Source organism: Urocitellus parryii, chromosome 4 (assembly GCF_045843805.1).
Source record: "Urocitellus parryii isolate mUroPar1 chromosome 4, mUroPar1.hap1, whole genome shotgun sequence".
Classification (NCBI taxonomy): Eukaryota; Metazoa; Chordata; class Mammalia; order Rodentia; family Sciuridae; genus Urocitellus; species Urocitellus parryii.
The window spans coordinates 108,907,561-108,931,166 of NC_135534.1; the positions used below are offsets into that span (position 1 = coordinate 108,907,561).

Here is a 23,606-nt window from a genome sequence, read left to right on the forward strand (position 1 = left end):
CTTGTCTCTAAATCATACCATTAATGGAAAAGGACAGCAAGAAAATTTCTCTCCCACGATGCCCAAGGGTCCTCCTTTTGTGTGCCTCCAAGAATAAAGCATGTTCTTACTTATTTATTCACATAATATCATAAAGTTTATAAGAGAACTTCAAGGACTGGGGAAGAGACAACCTCTCTCCTCTAAAAGATAACATTCAAAAGCAGTCGACTGCTGAGATGTACAACAAAGAGCTTTTCCTCATATACTTTAGCAGTATGGGGTGGCCCCAGGATAAACCTTAGGGAATGCAAGGAATTTTCCTTGTTTTTCCATTTGGTCTGCTTTCATATTGTTCCTTCTCTCATGGGAAATAGATACCTCAGGTCTGATGTTATATGAATCAATCTTCATAGTTGACTTAGGTGCATATATATAACAAAATGTTGCCTTGCTTGAAAAAATTGTTGAAACTTTTGATGTGTGTGCCTTGTCAATCTTCTATTAAAAGCATCTGTGTTCTTGGCTCATTTCGTAGATGTGTCCAGGGTTTGTCCCATATCCTACCTACCAACTGCTACTGTGATGGGTCTCAATCACAGATGTCCCTATAGCAGAAAGTACAAGGGCTTCGGAAAGGACAATGAAAGTATGGGGAAAGGAAGGAGGGATGGCCTCTGGGGAGATCAGATTGGTGTCATGGAAAGGATACTGAGGTTATTCTACCCTTCTGTACATGCTATCTGCTCTGCATGTGATGCCCTTCCTCAACTCCCATCTTCTTCTTTTTGTGTGTGATTTCTGAGATTCTTCAAGAATCAGTGCTGACTTGAACCATACTCAATCAGCCCCTGGCCCCTAGGAATCCTGTGAAATCTCCCCCCAAATAAATGACACAGGAATGATGCTATGTCTCCACCTCTCCCCCCAATTATACTACCCACTTACTAACTGGCAGATTCCCACCATCACCACTTTTATTCATTCTTAACAGTTTCCCAGATCCCTTTCCCTCCAATTTTCCCCTAAGTGGAGTCACTAGATAAAAACAGAATATTCTGTTAAATTTTGAGAAGCGACAAATAAAGTTTTAGTGTGTGTCCCAAATATTGCATGTATTGCATTTTCATTCACTAACCATGACAATCATACTCCTTTTTTTTTTTAAAGAGAGAGTGAGAGAGGAGAGGGAGAGAGAGAGAGAGAGAGAGAGAGAGAGAGAGAGAGAGAGAGAATTTTTAATATTTATTTCTTAGTTCTCGGTGAACACAACATCTTTGTTGGTATGTGGTGCTGGGGATCGAACCCGGGCCGCACACATGCCAGGCGAGCGCGCTACCCCTTGAGCCACATCCCCAGCCCCACAATCATACTCCTAAGACCACTGAGTTGGTGCCTTGTGCCCTCCCTGCCCTGAGACAGCCATTCAACTGCAGGTTAACCTTCCTCCCAGCCCTGCCGAGAAAGGGGACACCCCCTTCCACATGCTTCCGTCACCCTGGGAAAATAATCCAAGGTCAGTTTCAGATCCATTTATGGGTTTTTTCCCCTCCTATACTGGGTGTATTTAATCAGTAGAAATGAAATTTAAGTGATTCAATTCAATATAATAGCAGTTGTTCAATTAATTTTTAAATAGAAGAGTTACCACTTACTTTTCATTTAAATGTAGTTTAATAAATTGTATGACTAGTATGACTCCGACATTTTGCAGTCTGTAAAATCCATGTTTAATTTCAAAGATTGGTGTGCTGGATGTAGAGCTATTTACCTTTTCAGTTCCTGTGGGCTCTTTCCACCCCTTTTTTTCTTGAAGGAAGCAAGGCGATCCAGCTGAGAAGGGAGGCATCTGCAGAGACACATTCAATCCCATCAGGAAATGTCCATCATTAAGAAATACTGTTCACAAAAAATAAGGTGTCCCTCTTTATCTTACCATCTTAGCCAATGGCACTTTAAAAATGAACATAGAAACATCCTGGATTCCTCTAACAAATCCCTTCTGCCAAGATTAACATTGTTTCTACTTACATATAATCTCCCAAGGTGAAAAACTACAACAGGGATAATTTATAGCAGTATTACCCTAACGTTTTCACCTTATGACACACAGAAAATCATAATTTCATGAGTAGAGTAAGTTGGAAAGAATTTGGGAAATTCTACAAGAGGCTTAGTAATGAATTTAATTAATAAAAAATATTTTTTAAAAAATAAAATATGTTGAAAGATTAAATATGGAATTTGATTAAAATCTCCCAGCTAATGATTTTCTATTGAGGAACACCCAATGCCTGGCTTTTAAGAGGGAGGGATAAAAATTACATGTGTTGACAGAAAAATACCAAAATAAGAGAAAATTAAGAAAAAAATCTAATATTTTGCACTATAAGCAAAGCAAAGAACTTCAATGTTGATAAACACATCATGACAAAAAGAATAAGCAAACTAATACTTGTTTTAACAGGAAGATCCAGGAAATGAAACGTTGTTTAGCTGTCCTGGAAGGAACACTTCCTGTGGCAGGAGTATTCAAAGAATTGCCTACAATCAGTCATTACAGAAGTTAAGACATTTATACACAAAGTTGTACATGGAAAGTTCAAATAAAATTGAAAATTTCTAAATAGCTATCAAATTGATTTTACATTTTTTGCCACTATAAGGCACTTTTGATTATCAATATCTCAATTATTAATACCTGTAAGACATTATAGTCACCTCTGGACCATCCAGCATGTCTGGGGATGTCAGCCTCATAGAAAGAGGCCACAGCAAGCTTGCACCCTGGCCCATAGCTAGCCCATGTGATAGGGCAAATGAATGGGTACCAAAGAAGAGAAATGTTTTGACCAATTGAAAATCATCCCCAAATATTGAGGATTGTAGAACATCGAGGAGAGTTACCCATGGTAAACTCAGGGATAGCCTTTCTTTCCTAGCCAGCCTGATTGCATGGACAGAGATAGTGCCACCATTCCATTGAGTCACATGTGCTGAGTGACTACAGAATGCCAGGCACAGGGGGTGAGCCCTGGTTCGAGAAGAAAAAAAAATGCAAAAACCTTGGTCCTATTCATAGCAGCTTGCAGCTCCCAGAGTGAGATGAACCCACGAGCAGAGATGCAAAGGTTCACATGCCTCATGTCCCACTATCAGGTTGAACGATTCTTAATTCAGTGATTCTTCTCTGGCATGCCCAATTAATGCTCTAACCAGGCACACTTAATTTTACAGAGCATCTTGCTGTCATTCTCCTGAATAATTCTCTTTTTTCCCAAGAATATGTCTTAAATTTCACTCCTAAAAGTGTTTTTCTGCATGGAAGAGTATGCCACTTTCTTCTTCTCACTTGTAGCTAGCCCAGATGGTTTCAGAGCTTGGAAAGAAGGGCATGGCACCACCAGGCACCATTTTGTGAATGCAGTGCCTTCCTATATGCCTGGCATGGAAAACCCAGACGGCTGAAGTGCTGGGTTGAAAACGCCCCCAAGGGTGTTAAAGGAAGGAGAGTTTTCTTTCCTCATCCGGCTTTCTGGGCCTCAGCAGGGTTTCCATGAGCAGATGACTTTGAAATTGACAGCCAAACCCATGCTTCTCAAGAGCCCTTCTCCTTTAGTTCCAACCCTGAAAGGATCACAGTATTGAGCCATGTGCTTTTCTTGACTCTGTCATGGATGGCACATCCATCAGGGAGTCCCATCTGAGCCCCCAGCAAAACAAAATTAACTAATGTGCATAAATTAGCACCAAACGTCTACCCAGTGGAGAAATGCCAAAACTATTCCTTTTACAACAAATAACTGACCATCCCCCAGTTTCCATTAGCCTCTTTCTTCAACAGTAACCCCTCACCACACTTCAGGGTAACATGTACAGTTGACCAAGTGATTTCAAATGCTTTTCCTCATTTGCCCTTTGATGTTTGGGAGGCAGGCAATGTAGAGGTTTCATTGTTATTATATAAGTGAGGAAAATAAAGCTCAGAGGAGATAAATAGCAAGTCATACAGTTCAATCTTGAAGAGGTAGTTGTTGAATTAAGATCTTCTAACTGAATTCCGAGTTCTTTCCATTATACCATTTACATCCAGCAAGGAACCAAAGGAAAGTTTGAGAGGAATTACATTAAAGAAGATACCAGGATCCTGTTCTCTCAAACTCCAACACACAATTCACCAGAAGTACCTAACAAAAGCGTATGAGTCACCTTTGATGTATAGTTGATTCTGAGAAAACCACACACACACACACACACACACGCACACACACGCACACATGCACATTTATATGTATATAAAATTGATCATCTTAATATTTAAAACCACTCTCTGCATTGTTTTTTTTTTCAATGCAATAAGTGCATACAGAACATAGTAGATAGCTGGATTAGTTTATTCATTCTGTAACAACTACTTGTTGAGAGAATAAACTAATGCTTCTCTCTCTTACAGCTACATCTTTTTTTCATATCCCACAATTGTTCTTCAACCTCAGCCAGCCCCGTCTCCTCACTGCCCACCAACCGGATGCAGTACTGGAATGAGCTCAGTGGAAGGGGATGCAAGATGCTGAATGGATCACAAGTAGACAGAAATAAAATAGCAGTCTCTGTTCTGCTTTTTCTGCTGAAACATAACCTACAAACTCCAGCTTCAGAGGTCACTGGGGTAAGAGAATGCTTCAATCTTTTGGGACAGGTAATCTTTTTGGAAATAGATATTCAAATCTCATTTTGTAGATGAAGGGCTATATGCTCAGAGATATTAAATAACAAGCCAAAGATGAGATGACAGGCAGGGGATGGAGGCAGAGTTTGAACGAGGTTCTTACTCCTCAGCTTACCCTTGTATCTCCCTACCCATGCCCCAGTGCTCTGTAAAGGTTTCTAGCACATTCCACCTGAGCATCATTGTACTAGATGTTTATTCAACTCTTCCCCAGACATCTCTGGATGACGGCTACCTCCTTTAACTCCTTTGAGGCTTTCCTCACATTTTACCTACTCAATGAGCCCTTCCCTGACCACCTGAAATTGTAACTCATCATTTATATACCCTACCTCCATGACTCCAGATCCTTCTTACTCATTTTGCTCTTTTTCCACAGGACATATTATTATATCTAACACAAAAAAACATTTAGTTATTGATAGTGTTTATAGTTATTATCCACATAGATTTTGTCTTTTTAAACTCACAGATGCATCTAGAACACTAAGAATGGCATGAGTATAGCAGATGTCTACACAATGTTTGCTGAATTTGAGGAATAAGTGGATAGTAGATGTGAGAAACATGCTCACCTCTCCAAACCCAAAGAATGAACTGAGAGACAAAAGGTACAGAGAAGTGAGGCTTTTAATGATGGTCTTGCAAGATTGGTATCTGGGGGAGCAGGCACACCTAGAGCAATTACAATCAGCATTTATTCCCTAGTGCACAAGGTCCCCCAATCCCCACCCTGATTCCTCAGTGACTGAGTACCATGGGATGTGCAGCCTTCCCAAATGTCAAATAGGTTTTACTATCTCCTATTGGGTTATTTAAAGAAATGTACCTTTTGTTGTGCCCATCTCCCTTTGCTCTCTTGTGGCAGGAAGACCTTCTTGGGTTGAGTGTATCTCTGCTGGTTAGGTCAATCCTTCCTCCTCACCTCCTGTTTATCAAGGGGCCATGAATTTGTCACACTCTGATGTTACCTGCTTTTAGCTTTCCATTCTGCTCTCCCCTCCAGCTGCTTTTCTTACATCCCAATTTCACCTTTAAGGCTAAATACTATATTCTGCAAATGGATCGCTGGACCTTCAATTTCTCACAGTAGACCACTCAGTCAGTGTGTGTTGAATGAATAAAGTGATAAGACTCCTTGCCTTACTAATCCTTTGAGTGGATTCCATTTATTAATGCAAGACCCAATAACACATAAAAGATCTCCTTTAATCGGCCTCTAAGTTCTTTGAGATAAAGAATCAGATTCCATATTACAGATATGTGGGCTAGAAGAAATAAAATTAAATTAAGCAACAATCCTGTCTGGTAAGTGACAGAGCAGAATTTGAACTCTTTTCTGTGCAGCCCTAAAGCTCGGGGACATCCTACCCTGTCACAGCACTTCTCAATGAACTCACCTAGAAAAGAGCTAACTCTACTAGGGAAATTTTGACCCTTGTAAATAGGTAAGTTTTAGCCATTCATAGTTATTATTATTTTCTTACTCAGGGCAAACTCAAGATGAACCTGATCAATTCCCAGACTTATTATTCTAGAGCCAGGAAGCAATGCCTGTTTCTGTACAAGGCCTGCCAATTTGCATTTCTAATCATTCAAGAATTTAATTAGTATCATGGCCTTAATCAGGTGTGCTGCGAATACAGCTGATGTCATCAGAGCTTACTTAATTAGTTTGAAGGGGAAGGAAGTTTTTTACATTCTGAATATGTCTCCACCCGTATAAAGGTGAAGAGCCTCAGGGGTTTGAGGAGAAGAAAAGAAACCAACTTAAAATCTGGATTCTGTGATTAAAGACTTTTTTTTTTTTTTTTTTTTACATTTCCTGGGAAAGGTTTCTGAAACTATAATATCGCTGAAATAAAAATATGATGGTAATCAAGTGCCAACTTCAACCAATTTCATTGAGGCATAATTTACATACCATAGTGTTTATCACTTATGATGGGTAAACACTATGGTCCATCAATTCAATGATGATTTATAAATCTGTAGAACCTGGCAAATATCACCATGACCCAGTTTCAGAATCTCTCTAGCATCACTCAGAGTTTCTTCAGGCCTGTTTGCAGTCAATCCCTTCTGCCCCACCCCACAACCCCTTTCCAGCCCAGTCCAACCACTGATTTGCTTTCTGTGTCTATAAATTTGTTTGCTTTCTATGTCTATGAGTTTGTCTTTTCTGGATATCCCATATAAATTGAACACAACAGTATGTACTAGTTTTGAAAAGAAGCCATTCTTTCTAAGTGACTTTTTTCCTTTAACATGATTTTGAGGTTCATCTCGGTTGCAGTATGTGTCAGTATTTTACTTTCTTTTATTGTTGAATAGTATTTTATTGCATGGATATGCTTCATTGTGCTTGTTCATTCATCAGTTGATGGGCATTTAGGTTGTTTTTCCCCTTTGGCTATTATGAATAATGCTCCTATGAACATTCATGTACAAGTCTTTTAGTGGATATTGTTTTTTTCAATTCTCTTGAGTAGATTCCTAGGAGTGGCATTAACAACTCTTACTTTATTTTTCCATTTAACTTTTTAAGAAGCAGCCAAACTGTTTTTCTAAAGTAGCTGTTCCATTTTACATTCCCACTAGGAACATGTAAGGGCAAGCACTGATTCTTAAAATTGCTTTGGATGGTAGAATTGAAAGTCTTTGGCTTCTTATGTTTAGCCTCTGAACTGTAACCTTATAAGAAAACTGTGAAATATCCAAATCACACTGTATTCTATTAAAGAGAAGAAATGATGGGAAATTAATTGAAATAAATGAAATTTAGACAAGAGAAAGGATTTGTAGCAAATAAGTAGTACTCAGTTTTCATTTGCTAGGAAATTAAATCAACCAATTAAGTAAAAGAACAGTTAGATTTGCCATATAGATTGCTCATTTACCCTAATTCACTCTGAGGTTATATAACAAAGATACTAGAGTTTCATAAATAAATGAAATAATATTTTCCCTCTGTTATCTCCATATCATGAAAGAACATTTTATGGACTTCATCTAGTTCTAGCATGTATCAGTAAAGCTGGGTTGAGCCTGCTTGCATATGAAAAGCTCCAAGCTATTTCATTTTGTCTGTGACCTTCAGACAAAATTCTGATGAAATCTACAACACCAAAAGAAGGGCGATGCACCCAACTCCTGAGCTGCAAATTTACTTGGATCTCTGTCATGCAGTTCATGAGTTCATCTGTTTATTTGGGAAAACATGAATATGTTGTTTGAGATGCCAAGAAGAGTAAGACATGAGCTAGGACTTCAAGGGAGAAACAGACCTGTCAACCAATGCTATGGCAAAGTATTGTAAGTACAGCATCAAAGAAAATACAGATTGGAGAAGGAGTGAGAACAAAAAAGAAGGAATCAGGCTAGGAAAGTCAGCACAGAAGAGGTAATTCCTGAGTTGCTATGCTAAAGAGGAGTGGGTGTTTGTCAGACAGCCAGGAACAGGATGAGAGATGGCCATTCTAGCCAGAGGCTCCCACAGGAGCAAAGGTCTGGAGCCTTGAGACAAACAGCAAAAACCTTCAGCATGGCTCCAGCAGCTGAGGAGCAGATGAGTGGATGGAGCAGGAGAGGAAGGCTGGAGAGGGCCTTGTCTGTCTTAGTAAAGAGATTAAATTATTGCAGGGAGCTATTGCTGGGCTTGGGGCTAGATCTGACATGTAAGATTTAAATTTGCTCCATTTGATTTTGAATACAGTAAAGAGGATAACAATTAGGAGGCAATTCGAGTAGCCAGGCTAGAGACTGAAATAAATACATAAGTAAGAAAATAAATAAATAAAGGAGGCAGAGGATAGTAGCCTTGCTCAGTGGGTGGGATCAATAGAGTAACTGGGACAGAGAACCCTCTTCCAAGGCCCATGATAAAATGCAGACTTCTAGGTCCCTTCAGCATGATGTAAAGGCTGGTCTTGGCCTCAGAATTGGCATTTTAACAAGTATTCCAGGTGATTGTAATGCAGCTTGATTAGAGATGCTCACCTGCAAAGTATTGAAGATTCACAATTCAGAGGAGCCCAGCAAAGAACATTGGATTTCAGAGCTCACTAAAAGCAGTGAAACCCTGGAGATACATAAACTGCCAAATGTTGGGTGAACTTTGCCTCTGGCCCTTCATGCTGGTCCAGTAACTCTGGAAAAGAAAAACTACATTTTAAAAAAATTAAAATTAGTCAGCACAGGCAACTGAATTTAATTGGAGTCTCTTTGTCCATGTATGAGATTCCAAAGAGGCTAACTGTGCTCATCTCAGTGAATTTATATCTCATCACACAGGTAAGAGACTTAATATTTCTATGAATTAACTTCTGATACAAAAATGTGATTCTACCTTTAAAATATCCTCTCTCTCCCTCTCCTTCTCTTTCGTCTATCTGCCTAACTAGGAGAGAGCTCTCGATATTATCTCTTTCATACCATAAATTCCAAAAGAAGAAACTGAAGTTGTCAAAAATTATTCTGTTTTGGTGGGCCAGTAGAAAATAAGCACTGAATAAATACTTTCTGATGAGGAATCTGCAGATATGTTGATGCCTTATTTGCATATTTCTATAGATGCTGAATGTATAATTTGTGTGTAATGTTAATTTAAGAGAGTGTATTACTGTGTTCTGTTTTGTTTTGCACATTTTCAAATGAAAAAAAAAACCCACCAGAGTAATAAATTAAGCATTTTAATTAAGTGACGTGGCACACTATTAATGCATTTCACTGTTTATGCTATTTCATGACTCAGATAACTGTGCGTCCAATAATGTCCTTATTAAACATCTACACTCACTACAAGCCTGATGGAACATATTTAGTGGGCACCCAATTTGCATTATGTCCTCCAACCAGAATTCCAAACACTGACTAAAAGTCCCCCATGTTTACTACCTAATTGTTTCCATGGTAGCTACTAAGTGCTAGGTGCTTTACATGAAAGATATCATTGAATATCCACAGTGACCTGAAGTAGTCCATGCCATTATTTTTCCCATTTTACAGATGAGAAAACGGAGAACAATTGGGTGAACATGGTCAAAGCCATGGACAAGTAATTTTTTTTTAAAAAGGAAGGATTTTACCTTAATCTGAACAGGCTTTAAAAATGATCCCATGTTGCTTCTCAAGTTTCCATTCTAACCAAGCAATAAAATGAGTGACTTTAATTTAATGGAAATGAAACAAAATCTGGAGTATGGAAAATCCTGTCTCCCAATGGTTTTCTGCAGAAATTACCAAGTGGGAATTTACCCTGCCTTTCCTTCAGGAATGTGATGGTTAATATGAAACATGATGATGTGCAGGGAAATAAAGCCCTGATCTGGAGCATTTGTACATTTCCATGGTATCTCATTTCCCACCAATCTCCACTACTGAAGGCAGAGGTGGCAAGAGATAATGTAGAGAGTTAGCTCATGAGCTACTCAGAGCCGGTTCCAGGATACCACTGTGCCTGTTCCCCACGAACGATCAAGTTTCTCGTGGTTTCTGGACCAAGCCCAGAGATCTTGAACGAGGGAGATGATACCCTCTTCTTGGGTAGGAAACAGCTCACAGGAAAGGGTGGTGCCCCACTATCTACAACAGAGTGCTGGGATGTACATGCCACCAAGCTATTTTTAATTAAAAAGTGATGACAGCTGAATATATTCCCTGACTCTGCAGCTAATAACTTTCCTGACCTAGACCTCACTTGTTAGACCCACTCCTGAAACCAGACCAGAAGTCCCTGTAGGGCTTTTATTATTGGCTATAGCTGTTTCAACAGATGCAGGTCTAACCAAATTCAAGCCTAATAGAAGCATGCAAGTGGGGAAATAAGAGGGAAAATTTTATGTGCTAAATCACGTCCACAAAGGGAGAAGTAAGGATAAGCAGCTGTCTGGGAGGGAGAAGACCAAAGATCCATTGTTGGAGAAGTCCTACAAGGCAAGAATTCATTACATCGGCCATCATTCATAGTTGTGACTTGTTATCTATTTATTTCTCGAAGTAAAAAAATGTGCCTGGCGGCCCTGTTATGAACACAGTTGTGTGTGTGTTCATTAAAACATGGATTTTGTAGTCACACATACTTGAAGCACTTTATCTTCTTCAGTATCATTTCATCCTCACTATTTTGCCCATTGTATAGCTATGGGAAACTGAGTTGAAAGAATTTAAATGATGGTTTCTGAATTGAAACCAGGATATGCCTGATAATAGAGCCTGAGCTTTTTATAATGTACTTGAAGCTTCTCCCTTCTTTCAACAGCTTGTCTCCCCTCCCCTCTGCTCCCTTTCTCCCCTTCTCACCCTTCCCTTCCCTCCCCACCACAGTCACCTTCATATTTTCTCCCAATGGCATGCTATTCCTGCTACTATCACCTGGAAGGAGACGCCCTCTTCCTGACTTTATCCTCTATACCTGTGCGAATCCTATCCCTTCCTTAAGGCCCTATTCAAGTTCTAACCTTCCTGCAAGTTTCCTCCAATGGTTCTAACCCACTCGGCATTAATTTTGCCTTGCCTCAGTTACTCCCTGTTTTAGAACTAATTTATCTTCTTTTCTGCCCTCAAGTACAAATTGTCATGGGCAAAAGCCACATTTAGATTTTCTAATGCCAAGCTTTAGTTCTTTTTTTTTTTTTTTTTTTTGGTACTTGGGAGTGAGCCCAGGGGTGTTCAACCACTGAGCCATACCTCCAATCCATATATTTTGAGACAGGGTCTTGCTAATTTGCTTAGGGCCCCACTGAGTTGCTGAGGTTGACTTTGAACTTGTGGTCCTCCTGCCTCAGACTCCTGAGCCATTGGGATTACAGACGTTCACCACAGCACTTTTGGTAGATATTTAAAACAGTTTAAATTAACTAATAGTACTGTGCCCATGGGTCTATGGATGGAATGAAGCTCTGAGAATTCTAGAATTGGAGGAAAAGCCAACATTGCTGAGTACTGACTACATGCTAATACCTAAGTTATGCCTTTTGTACATAGGACTTGATTTAAACCTAATGGTTAATAGCATGACTCCCATTTTACAGATTTTAAAAAAGGCCCAGGGAAGTTAAGAAATTGGCTAACACCATATTATTAGCTGAGCTATGACTTAAATCCAGACCAGTCTGACTCCAAAGCGATACCATAATGCCATGTAGGTCATTATGTTCACTCTTGGTTTTTTGCTTATTTGTTTTATTTTGGGTTTTTGCTTTGTTTTTGTTTGGCTATACTGTGGATCAGACCTAGGATCTCTCCCATGCTAGACAAATGCTTTACAACTGAGCTCCATCCCATCAAGCACGTTCTATTGCATCCATGAGAAAGCAGCTGGTCAAAACCCCAGGAGAAGGGCACTGGAGCCACTCCAATGAAAGAAATGCTAAACGACCACTTGGTAATATGTCCTACCCTCTATTAACCCTAATATGCAGAAAGTCCTTCTTCATGTCTATCCTAATTCTCTCTTGCTTCCATTTCATGCCATTTCCTTTTGTTTTGAAGGCAAGAATAAGGAAAACAACCAGTTACCATTTCTTAGCCAATAATCTTTTTTGGACTGGACAATTCCTATGACATCATCTCAACTTCCTTTTCTCTAGTACAAAATATAGCCACTCGCCTCTTAGAGTGAACGCTGTCCTCACTGGTTTTTCCACCCAGAGTGAATTACAACTGTCATCAGGGGACATTTGTAAGAACCACCAGCAGGACTGGCTAATCCATGGGCAGATGTTTTCAGATCAAAGATCCATGCTGAAACCAGCCATCAGAACAAAGAAACAAAGTTCATGGAGGAAAAAATGATGCCGGAAGCCAACATGTCCCCCATCACCATGTTACCAGCCATCCCCACCGCCCTCACAATAAACTCAGAGCCAGGGTGTTGGAGTGGGTGTAGAAATGAAGCAAGAAGGCCATGGCAGCTTCTAATCTGGGGAAACCAGGGATTGGCAGGCAGCCCCCATTCCTGGCATCTGGGGAACAAGGGCAGCTCAGAAAACATAAAAAAACTCAGGGGAGACCAGAGGAGGGGAGCCTTTCAAATGAGAGTGTTAAATGTCTGGAGCCCTGTGACTAGGACAGTCCTTGCCAAATGCGACACTGCAAACAGGAGAGCTTTCCTGGGCTCTGGATTTGGAGGCCACAGAACAATGACAGGGAAAACCTGTAGGGAAAATAACAACAACACTGAAGCCTCCTTTAGCATGGCAAAATCCTTCCACAGATCTTACAGGAAGCATAAGAATCAGCCTGCAGCCAGGGAGAGGCTGGCTCCTTGGGTCAGGAGGGGCAGTGGTGTGGCTGGCTCCCTGAAACAGACCAGTCCAGTCCGTTTCAAGAACAGAGCCTGTGCCGTTTACCTGCAGATCAAAGTTCACTCTTAATAAGGCATGTGCTGGACAGGGCAGAGGGCAGGGTTGCCCCTGCATTCCATTAAAAAGGGATTATGGGCTGTCTGACCAGGTGAGCAGTGTGATCTGAGAACAGAAACTTGCCCTTTGGAGTGGGGTGGGGGGGTGCTGTGGCAAAACAAAAGCCTTAAGAGACACAATCAGCAACTGTTCACTGCAGCAGGGTGGTAGCATGGCGTCTGTGTTTGTGCGTGTGTGCAAGGGCGTGTGCAATATTTTCTGCTGTTGCTAAGATGGTTCCCCCCTTCACTGGCCTCTCGCCCAATCAAAAGGTAGCTGCTCCTCATTGGCTGCCTGGCTTTATCGAATGACCATGACGAGCTGGAGTTGAGCCCACCTCATTGGTTTATTCCTATGGCCCATTGTCAGGGGAGAGCAAATCAGACACCTAATCAATATTTTGTGAAGTGGCACTAGACTCCTGGCAAAATTTGCATTAAATTTCTCCCTGTCTGTGCCTTTGCACTCAGATAAGCATCATATTAACTTCGGGGATACAGAGAGAGGCAAGCAATCAAACACTGTCATCCTTCAGCCATTTTGGATATATTCCTGAGCCAGGCAAAAATCTTGAAATGCTAAACATGAGACGGTGGGGTTAGCTGTAAATAAGACACAAATCTCCTGAGCATAAACATATTTAACTAAGCTAAATTAACAGTGGCCCTTCTCCATGAAACCTTGACTTTTCTTCCTTCCTTCCTTCCTTCCTTCCTTCCTTCCTTCCTTCCTTCCTTCCTTCCTTCCTTCCCTTCCTTCCTTCCCTTCCTCTCTCCCTCCCTCCCTTCTTTCTTCCACAAATGAGTCAGATTATATGGTAGCCCTGGGTACAGGGCTAAGGTAAGAACTATTTCCTTACTCCCTCATTCTATAGCAAAGCAGAAATAGGGCTTGACACATTTGAAATTACCTGGCTCTGAAGGAAATCGGGCTCAGATCATCCATGGGATGAGATGGAATCAAGGTTCCACAGAGAGGAGAGAACCATGGTGAAGGAGGGGTCTCCTGATGGGAGACAGGTTTCTGAGTCAAAATTTGGTCTAGTAACCAAGGTTTCCCAGAATTCTACATAAACCTTGGTTTAAAGGTGAATGAGTAGGAATCTTGAGGAAGAAAAAAAAATTGAGGATGAATAAATGTCCTTTCTTTCACAGAGAAGACAAAAGTACCTAGAAAAGAAATTCCACATGCCTTCTGCCTACCACCCACAGCAGCCACGACGTCTGCACCTCTGTGCTCCTCCCTGATACAATGAACAAAGAGGCTGTTTCCATCCGAACCAGCCCTGTGCACTAGCCTCCTCCCGATTTGCCTTCTCCAGGCTCTCCTACAGTTTTCACCTGATTCTCTTATATCATCAAATTTTCAAAACTCCCCCTGTCTTCAGGTGCCATCTTCAGCACCATTAAAATGTGTCGCAATACTCCTTGTCTTTAAAACTAAAGATAAAAAGAAGAAGAAAACATCACTCCCCGTAGCTTTGAAAGGCTTTCTGTTCGGCTGGCACACGTGGTCCGACCCTGCTGACTGTTTAAACAGTGAAACACTCGCAGACGTGTTGGGAAGCACTTCTACTGTGAGTCCTCCAACTACCTGCTCCCACCTTTCCCAACCTAGCCTCTCCCCTGGGACCTCCTGGACATCCCAAAACCCAGCAACCAAAGGGTCAATGTCGGGATCAGCAGGGCCCTCCAGGACCCTGTTCCAGAGGATTGTCAGCCTCACTTCCACATCCCATAGTTATTCCCATATCATCCCTGCTCAGACTCAACGTTTTCTTTGAGTCATTCTTCTCTATTTTCTTCCCTTTGGGGGTAAAATACTTGAAAGCATTGTCTATTCTTGCCATCTCCATTTCTCTTCTGCTTTTCTTTTAAACCCATCCCAAACAGGTCATCTTTCCCATCTCCCCAGCAGCCCAGTGTCTGTCAATGAACCTCTACTTTGCTAATTTCCAAGTTCATTCCCAGTTCTCATCTTATGTGGCTTGTTGGCAGCAGTGGACACAGTATGTGACTCCCTTCAAACATCTTTCCTCCTTTGCTTTCTTCTTTGTCTCTCTGACACCATTCTCTGTTCTCCTTCCAGCTGTCAGCATTTGGTTCTTTGTGGATTCCTTCTCCTCTCCCTGATTCTAGCCATTGAAGTGCCAGGGCTCAGGGCTGGGACCTCATCCTCTTTTCCCCTCCGCATTCGCTCTCTGGGGGATCTCTCTCAGCCCCTGACATTGAATTCCACCTAAAATCTAGGCTCATCTGTTCAACTGTCACTCACGTCTGCACTTGGGTATCTAATATTCTTCTCAGATTTATGTCTTATGAAACTGTGCCCTGGCTCTTCTGCTTTAAACTTTTCTTCCTTGTTCCAGCCTTCCTTCTCCCAAGAAGCAGCAGCGGCATCCCTCCCATTACCTAGATCCAAATCCTTGGTGTCAGCCTGGGTGCCACTCTCTGTCACACCACACTGTAATCTACTAGCCAACCTGAAGCTCTGCCATCACATTAGATCCAGGATCTGGCCATTTATCACCATCTCCAAACATATTAAGTTTCCCCTTTATTATTTCAACTACCATCTATAAGTCTCCCTGCTTTCCCTCCAGCCCCATCAACCATCCCTTCTCCGTGTAGAAGCTGCAGAAGTCTTTTTCATAGATAGTCAGTTCATAATACTCCTCTGCTCAAAGTTTTCAAATAGCTTCCATTTCATCCAGAATCAAACCCAGAGTCTATGTATAATCTGGGCATTGAAAGATACCCATAGTTAACTCATTAGGTTCTAGCTTTACTCTATGATGTGGCCATCTTGCACATATATTTGGCCCTCCAGATGCAGAAACTGAGAATTCAACCAACCATGGATCAAAAATATTCACAAAAAATGTCTGTATTGAACACGTACAGAGGTTTTTTTCTTGTTTTGATCACTAAGTAATGTAACTATTTATAAAACATTTACATTGCATTAGGTATTATAAATAACAATGATTTAAAATATACAGGAGGCTATGCAGTGGTTATATGCAAATAATAAGTCATTGACAGTGTCTGGTATCTTGCAGATGTTTGGAACCAATCCTCAGTGGATACTGAGAGACAACAATAACTTATTAATCACAAGGAAGATTGGGTGGAAATGTGTATGCTTTAATATGCAAATCTAAACATAAAACAAAAACAAAATGAGTGATCAATTTAAATATTAATAGTCATTTATGAACTTTAGTATTTAAGCTACTATATTCCCTTACTATGCATTGGTCTCCATTGACATCATGAGATTACATTAAATTATATCTAATTTTCAATGTATGTAGTTAACATTCACAATAACTGTTGAATGAGTGAATGCTTAAGAAATTAATTTCTTATTTCTAATAGATGATGATGAGGTAACCATAAATTGAATATCTACCATGTAAAGTATTTGGGTTTCTCATACTTAAATTATATATTTTCTTTAACAATTTTATTATCACCATTTTATTTATTTTTAAGTAGCATACTAATTATGTTTACTAATGGATTCAGTATACATTTATATAGCATGCACTGATCAAATCCAATCTCCTTTTTCCTACCCTCACCCACACACAACCTTTCCAATCACTATTCTACTTTCAGGTTGACTTTTCTTTCTTTTTTTTTTTTTTTTTAAAGCTTCCACATATGAAAGAGAACATTCTGCACTTGTCTTTCTGTGTTTGACTCATTTCACTTAACATAATGTCTTCCAGTTCCTACCATTTTGCTCCAAATGACAGGATTTCATTTTTCTTTATGGCTAAATAATACTCCACTGTGTATAAATATCACATTTTCTTTATCCATTCAACTGTTGATTGCACCTAGGCTAACTCCATATCTTGAACATTGTGAATAGTGCTACAATAAACATGGGTGTGCAGGTATCTCTTTGGTATGCTGAATACTTCCTTTGGGTATATTATCTCCATTTTAAAGTTGAAACCACATTTTTGTGACTCAGAAAAGATGCATGGCTTTATCATAGGAAGTAACAGAGTTTGAAATTTAAACAGCAGGCTGCATGGCCTCAATGCTTGTGCTTTTACCATAGTTTTATCCTGGTGAGCCACTGCATAGCTGCGAAATTTTTCAATTCATAATGCTTTCATCATTCCTGCAACAAACCCTAAAGACCACTGGAAAGTAAGAGGCTGATCCGCCTGCCCTTAGTCTGAGTGGGTAGACTCCAAAGAGGCTCATGGTCAAGCAAGAAGAAGAAAACCAAGTCTTCTGCTCCCCTCCCAGTATTTCTTCACCAGTGTCTTATGCTGTCTTATATTTTCTAAGCTAAGTGAGTGAATTGGACCTATTTAATTATATTTAATTGTCAAGATATGTAGTGAACAGATTGCTAGAATCTCTAATCCCCAAGTTTTTACGGTTTACTAATCACCTTTCCTAGCACACTATGCTTTAAAATGCCATTTCCCCCACCTCTTAGAAGGCAGGAACACATTGCCACTATCTGGAGATGCTCATAAGCCCTTGGGAGGCTAAGTCTAACTTACTGATTTTTTTGGTGTCAAGTTTTGTCAGGCATTTGCTTATAATGTGAAAAAAAATCTAAACAAATTCAAAATGTGTGCACATTGACTCATTTGTTCTGATATGATCCAATAAAGAACATGTTCAGTGTATGGGAAAATCCCCTAGATTTCATGGTATTTTTGAGAATCAAATTTCTATTATCCAATCATGACTTGCCCCTATTTGTATAAAAAATGTCCCTTTTTGTTATGAGCCTGTGTTAATTATTCTTCTGTGATCAAAGGAAGAACCAAAAAGGAAGATTCTATTGAGGAAACAAAACAATAGAGTGACAGAGGAAGACACATCACCTATGCCAGGTAAAGATGAAGACATAATTGCCCAAGTAAATTAAGATGAAAATACAGCTATTAGGAGATGCATAGCTTCATTTTAGTTCTCCAAAGGTGAGTGGGGAATGGTAATTCATAGAGCTCTGCAATGGGGCCAATTTCATGGACTGAGTAAGTGAATGAATGGCCATTCAGTCATTCAACAAGTAAACCTGCTGCTTTTAAGTCACAATTGTCAGTATTACAAAGGGAACTTCTCTGTGAAGCTCTCCTAGCAAGTGCAAGTTGTATATAAATAGCCACTCAGGTTGAACTTTGCTCTTAGGTACTTCAACACTTGTATGCCTGCACATCCTGCTGAAGGAATTCACTGTAGGACAATCAGAGTTAGAGAAATAGTATGACTATCCCGTCAGTATGGATTAATGAAAGAATTTGAAGACATATAAACACACAATAATGACTAATAAAAACTGGTAAACTTCTTGTAAATGAATTGCTAAGATCACAGGCTACTTAGAGGAAATAATTTGAGACATAGGCCAGCCCAATGGTTTCACAAGCTAGGTGATTCTAACTCAATGGTCCAAGAAACCAAATAAGTGCAGTCTGATTTGGATTACTAAAATTAGTCTTGCAGCTGATTTTTCAGAAATTGGTTTTCTTAAGATGAAACAATAGATGCTATCACTCTTATTTAGTTAATAAGCTTTCTTCCAAGTATTTTCCATGTGTATGATCCCAAGGGCAGCAGTGGAGTTACATTTCTAGTGAGGAGGTCTCTTGTCCCAGAGCATTTTATTAACAATGAATGAAGAAAGGAGTCTTAGTGAAATTTCAAAACCTAAATCAATTATTTTACAAATGGGAACATGCCTGAGGACTGGAAAAGGGTTACCATGACACAAATCACCTGTGCATTTGAGACAATACCAACTACATGATCAGGGCTTGAAAGAAACTGGGTAAGTCCTTCCTGTTCCTCTTGGTATCTCCATAAAACTGTAGTGCTCTGCAGAGAATAATTTGCAGACTACTGACAGAGCTTATCTCCTCATTTCTCAAAGAGAGAAATTGAGACCAAGAGAAACAAAATGGCTATCCAAAATCATATAACCAGGTATTGCTAAGCTGGAACTATCTTTCTGATTTCCAAGATAGCACTTTTACTCATACTAGACTCCTCTCAATTTCAGAGCCTACTATAGTCTCCTTACATAAAACTTTTCTATTTCAGGCAACCAGAGGAGGCCAGGCTGGGTCTGCGCCACACAAGGGCATTTGTCAATGCCAGTCTCCTGCAATGCAGTGCCAAATCCAGCATCTATTCCTGGTCCTTAGCACTTATGTTCTTATAATTAAAGAGCTGATATATCTAAACAAATCATAACTTCAGTGCCACATGGTCAAGCAGTAGAGAGGCCAAACGTGGATGGGTGCTGACTCATAAGGTAAGAAAGAGCCAGTTTATAAATTTCCAGTCTTGTTTGTCTCTGGTAATAGGTACATAAATATTGCAATTGCTACAGATGGCTTTTTATAAAACTTAGCTCCAAATAGTTCTCATCCCTAAGCAATTTGAACAAAACCTGCTCTGTACCATTTTGGCTAGGTGCAAATGCTTGCAGGCTAGTGGGAAGGAGTTGTTTTCAAATTTGAGAAAGGGCTTGATTACTCAGTGGGACATGCCAGGGCAATGTGGTGAGGAAACCCTTTGTGGCTTTTTCATGGGACATCTTCTCAACCTTATTGGCTGAGAGCATGTATGACTTCACCAGCTCTCTTCTTGGGACAGCCACCAATCCCAAGAAGTCACACCCAAACACAATCTGAAAGCAAGATTTGAAAGATTTACAATAGCATCAGCCTAATCTGAGACTTGTGTTGGTTTCTTCCATTGCTCCAATCTGGTTGTGGTCATTTTATTGGACTAACAAGTTTTATTTTGCTCTTTGTGAAACAAGCTATAGCCTTGATATTCAAATTGTGATTAAGTGTGTGTCACCTGGAAGTTGGTTTGCTAGACAGAATCCCACATTCATAGACTCTGATCTATCTCGTCAGAAACTGCATTTTAACAACATCTCCAGATGATTTTCAATGCACATTAAACTTGAGAAGCACTGATCTGGAGATTTAGACCATGATCCTCTGGCTTCACTATTAGTTTCCATGTATAATTTTTTAATTAATGGACAACTTTAGTTTGAGAAAAGGAAAGGATCTAAAAAAAAAATAATTCTACCTTAAAGTAAATTGTCTTTTTGCCCTAGCAGTTTTATCACCCCATTTTCCCCTCTAGTATCTGTTGGAACAAAATTTGCTTTTGATCATCAGTGGGGACTTGGAGGGAATGTGAACTGTGATAACATTGTGAACTGTGATAACTGCTAGTAAATATATTTGGCATTAAAGAATGTCTCCTTCACTTCTAGACATGCAGTTGGTCACCAAGTCCTTTTGGTTTTACTTCTGAAATGATTTTCTAATCCAAGTGCTCCCTTCTACCACTACTGTTTGGGTCCTTGTCATCTGTGGCATGGGCATTAAAATAGTCTTTGAGTTGCACACTTCACCTCCCTATGTTGTTTTGCTCACATACAATGAATCCTCCAAACTGTCATAAGAAAGAATCTTCTCAGAGGCAAATGCGATCATGTTGCCTTTATGCTTCATCTTCCCACAATATCTAGGAATATTGTCAAGAAATTCAGGCAAGCTGTTGGGTGATGTTGCATTTTTCTGCCTGCCCAATTGAATTTCTTTTCCTGTTTTTACTCAAACCTCCCAACACACATTCACCATGTCCCCTCCTTTGCCTAGGTGGCCTCTCTGATGGGATTTTTTTTCTTTTTCTCTCAGATAAATTTATTCTTTTAAGACCAGTAATTCTTTTTATCACCTCTGTGAACCTCTTCTTGGCCCTGATTCTCTACCACTGAGTAGAGTTGAGCATCCTTGCAATCTGACAGCACTTCATCCCTGCTCTTTGAGCAATGCTTCCGTGAATTATAGTATTTGTAAACACATCTCTATCCTTGCTCTACTCTATGAGACCTTGAGGCCAGGAACCCTGCCATAACCTTCTTCTGTATCTTGAGTGTCAAGTACTATTGCCAACATACAATAGGCATTCAATAAATATTGATTGAATTAAATAAGTGAATATAGTCACTATGCAAAATAGTTCTCACAATACCCCTGGAAACTTTGAAAATTATACAGCAACCACATACTTAGTGACATGGTTAAGGAATTAATCTTTGAGTTTCTTCAATGATGGATATTGAAGAGCTTAAAGGATATCAGCCACAAAAATTCCCTATGTGAGCTCTGCTAGTATCCTAAAGGGAAATGATCTACCTCTGATCATTTATTAAACATCGGTGACATTTTAAAAACAGAAGAATTACAGCCTATGGCACAGCCAAGTCATGAGACTAAAAATCTAAGACAGTAAACATGAACTCCAGCCCCTCTCCCAGGTGGCCTAGAACTCTTGCCTTGTGGGTCTGATGGTGGAGTCAGAGGGAATAAAGACAGCAGGACATATCAGTTGGAGAAAACCATTATAGACATTAGGTCTCAGCCTCTATTTCCTCAGATCCCCAAATTGAGGTCCACTGAATGCTCTTCCTCAAGTTCCACTCACAAAATCTCCTAAATCTACTTGGACCTTGAGCAGGAAGAAGTTCAGAAGCTCCAGTCCAGCATTCCTTCTCTGAGGTCAGACTGCACTATCTCCTACCTCACGTCCCCAGTCCCTGTTCCAGAGGCCCAGAACATCCCAAATAACCCAGTGTATGTTGATGAAAACAACAATAAGAATGTTATTTCACATGAATGCACCCTCAGAATATGCCAGGTATGATTCTCTGTGCTTTACATGTTTGTATTAGTTTAACTTTTATAATGGACTGCTTTACTAGGTATTCAACTGTGCACATATTCCCGAGTAGGAAAATCAAGACACACAAAATTTCCCTATTTGCCTCTGGTTTCTCATCTTTATGTTACATCTTATTATTGCAGAATCCAAAATGATGACTGCATGGGGGTTGCCTGATCCCTCAGATATTGTGTCCTAAACTTCTAAAGTGGGACTTGCACACCACTAGCCCCATGACCCATGCTCCCTGCCACCTCTCAGTCTAGCCACCCTATTGCAGAATCACCTGCTCACTGCAGCCCTGAATTGGAGAGAAAAGGATAAGATTTAAGCTCATTTATTCTTCACTCTATTTAACATGAACACTTAATGCTGATAGAATTAAACTCAGGGTATATAATATGAGTAAAATGACTAGTGGTAACAGGTATTTATACTATATAGTATCTGAATTAGTCAAAGAAAAGTCAAGGTGCTGTGTTAAAAGTAGGTCATCTTGTAGAATTTTTCCAGGATCTGGGCTCCATAAAACACTCTTTTTAATAAAACACAATATGCTCATTAACAAACTGAAGTATCTACATAGAACAAGAACCAAGCCATCACTGCTCCATTATACAGAGAGAATTTAAGGAAACACCAGATTCGGGGTTTCATTTATCCCCCTAAAGAGCCTGGCTCATGAATGGCACACTCCCTCCTCACGTTTGCATACTTCAGATAATAACAGCTCTCCATTTCATTCTCAGCATTGAGGCCAATGTCAGAAGAAGCTGTTCCAGCAATGATTTCCCTTTCAATCAGGTAGGACAGGCAACTTGGGGAATGGGGAACTGGAGCCTTCTACTGTGCGGGACTTGGAGTTCTATTGCAGACAGCATCTGCATTTCTCACAGTGAGAAACACAGACTAGATTCCATTGCCCTAGTTCATACTTCTAAATCAGAATCCCCCAAGTGTGACCAAGTTTTATCCACATGTGTAAAACTATGAATTTACAAAGGTAATGGTGATATTTATCACTGATTCAAAAATGTTGCTAGAATCATCATCTCAGAAGAGAAAGAATGCTACTAGCATATACGTTCTGTTCCAATAAGATTAAGAAATACAAAAAAAAAAAAAAAAAAGCTACTGATAAACCAAAGGATTAGGAAACCAGAGAGACTCCTTCAGTACAGAAGAGTCTTGATCATGTGAAAATGGATTCTGCAAAGTCTCCTGAATGATGATTGCTCCTCAAAGAGATCCAACTTGAGAAAAGAAGAGAAAAAAGTAAATGTGCAGCTGGCCCTCACCTGAAAGAAGCACATATTAAAAATTCTTAAAGAATAAAAGATAAAATAGCAGTAAGAATATGAGTTTCAGAAAAGATTCCTGAAGGATTTTTTTAATTGTAGTTCACTGATTATCTGGTACATTTAATGGAATTTGCAAATATTTGATTAACACAATTTGAAGAGGGACACATTCAACTATCCACTCCATAAAAATAGGTTGAACTCTGGATCTGTAAGTGTCCAAGCCAACAAAGGTAAGTTTTCAGATTTTTCTTGCCATTGTCTTCCAGCTTGTGCTCCTCTTTTGGTGACAGTGCTTGCCTGGATCAGGGAAGTCATTCGAAGACAAAGCTCTGGTTTCACACAAGCAGGACCCATACTGAACTGCAGGAGCTTAGGGTCCTTTTTAACCAAGACAGGTCATTAAAAGAAATGAAAAGATGTCTTCTGCAGGCTTAATTAAGGAAGTTAATTCCAGGCC

General features: G+C 39.9%; 1 protein-coding gene across 1 annotated transcript in view; it reads right to left on the reverse strand.

Annotated features, from left to right (window-relative positions):
• The window catches only part of LOC144254151 (uncharacterized), a 126,201-nt gene that overhangs the window by 57,097 nt on the left and 45,498 nt on the right, over nucleotides 1–23,606 (reverse strand). Inside the window, exon 2 of the mRNA XM_077797011.1 lies at nucleotides 1,751–1,828. Within this exon, the coding sequence (XP_077653137.1) occupies nucleotides 1,751–1,828 (78 nt within the window). The remainder of the gene's footprint in view (nucleotides 1–1,750; nucleotides 1,829–23,606) is intronic.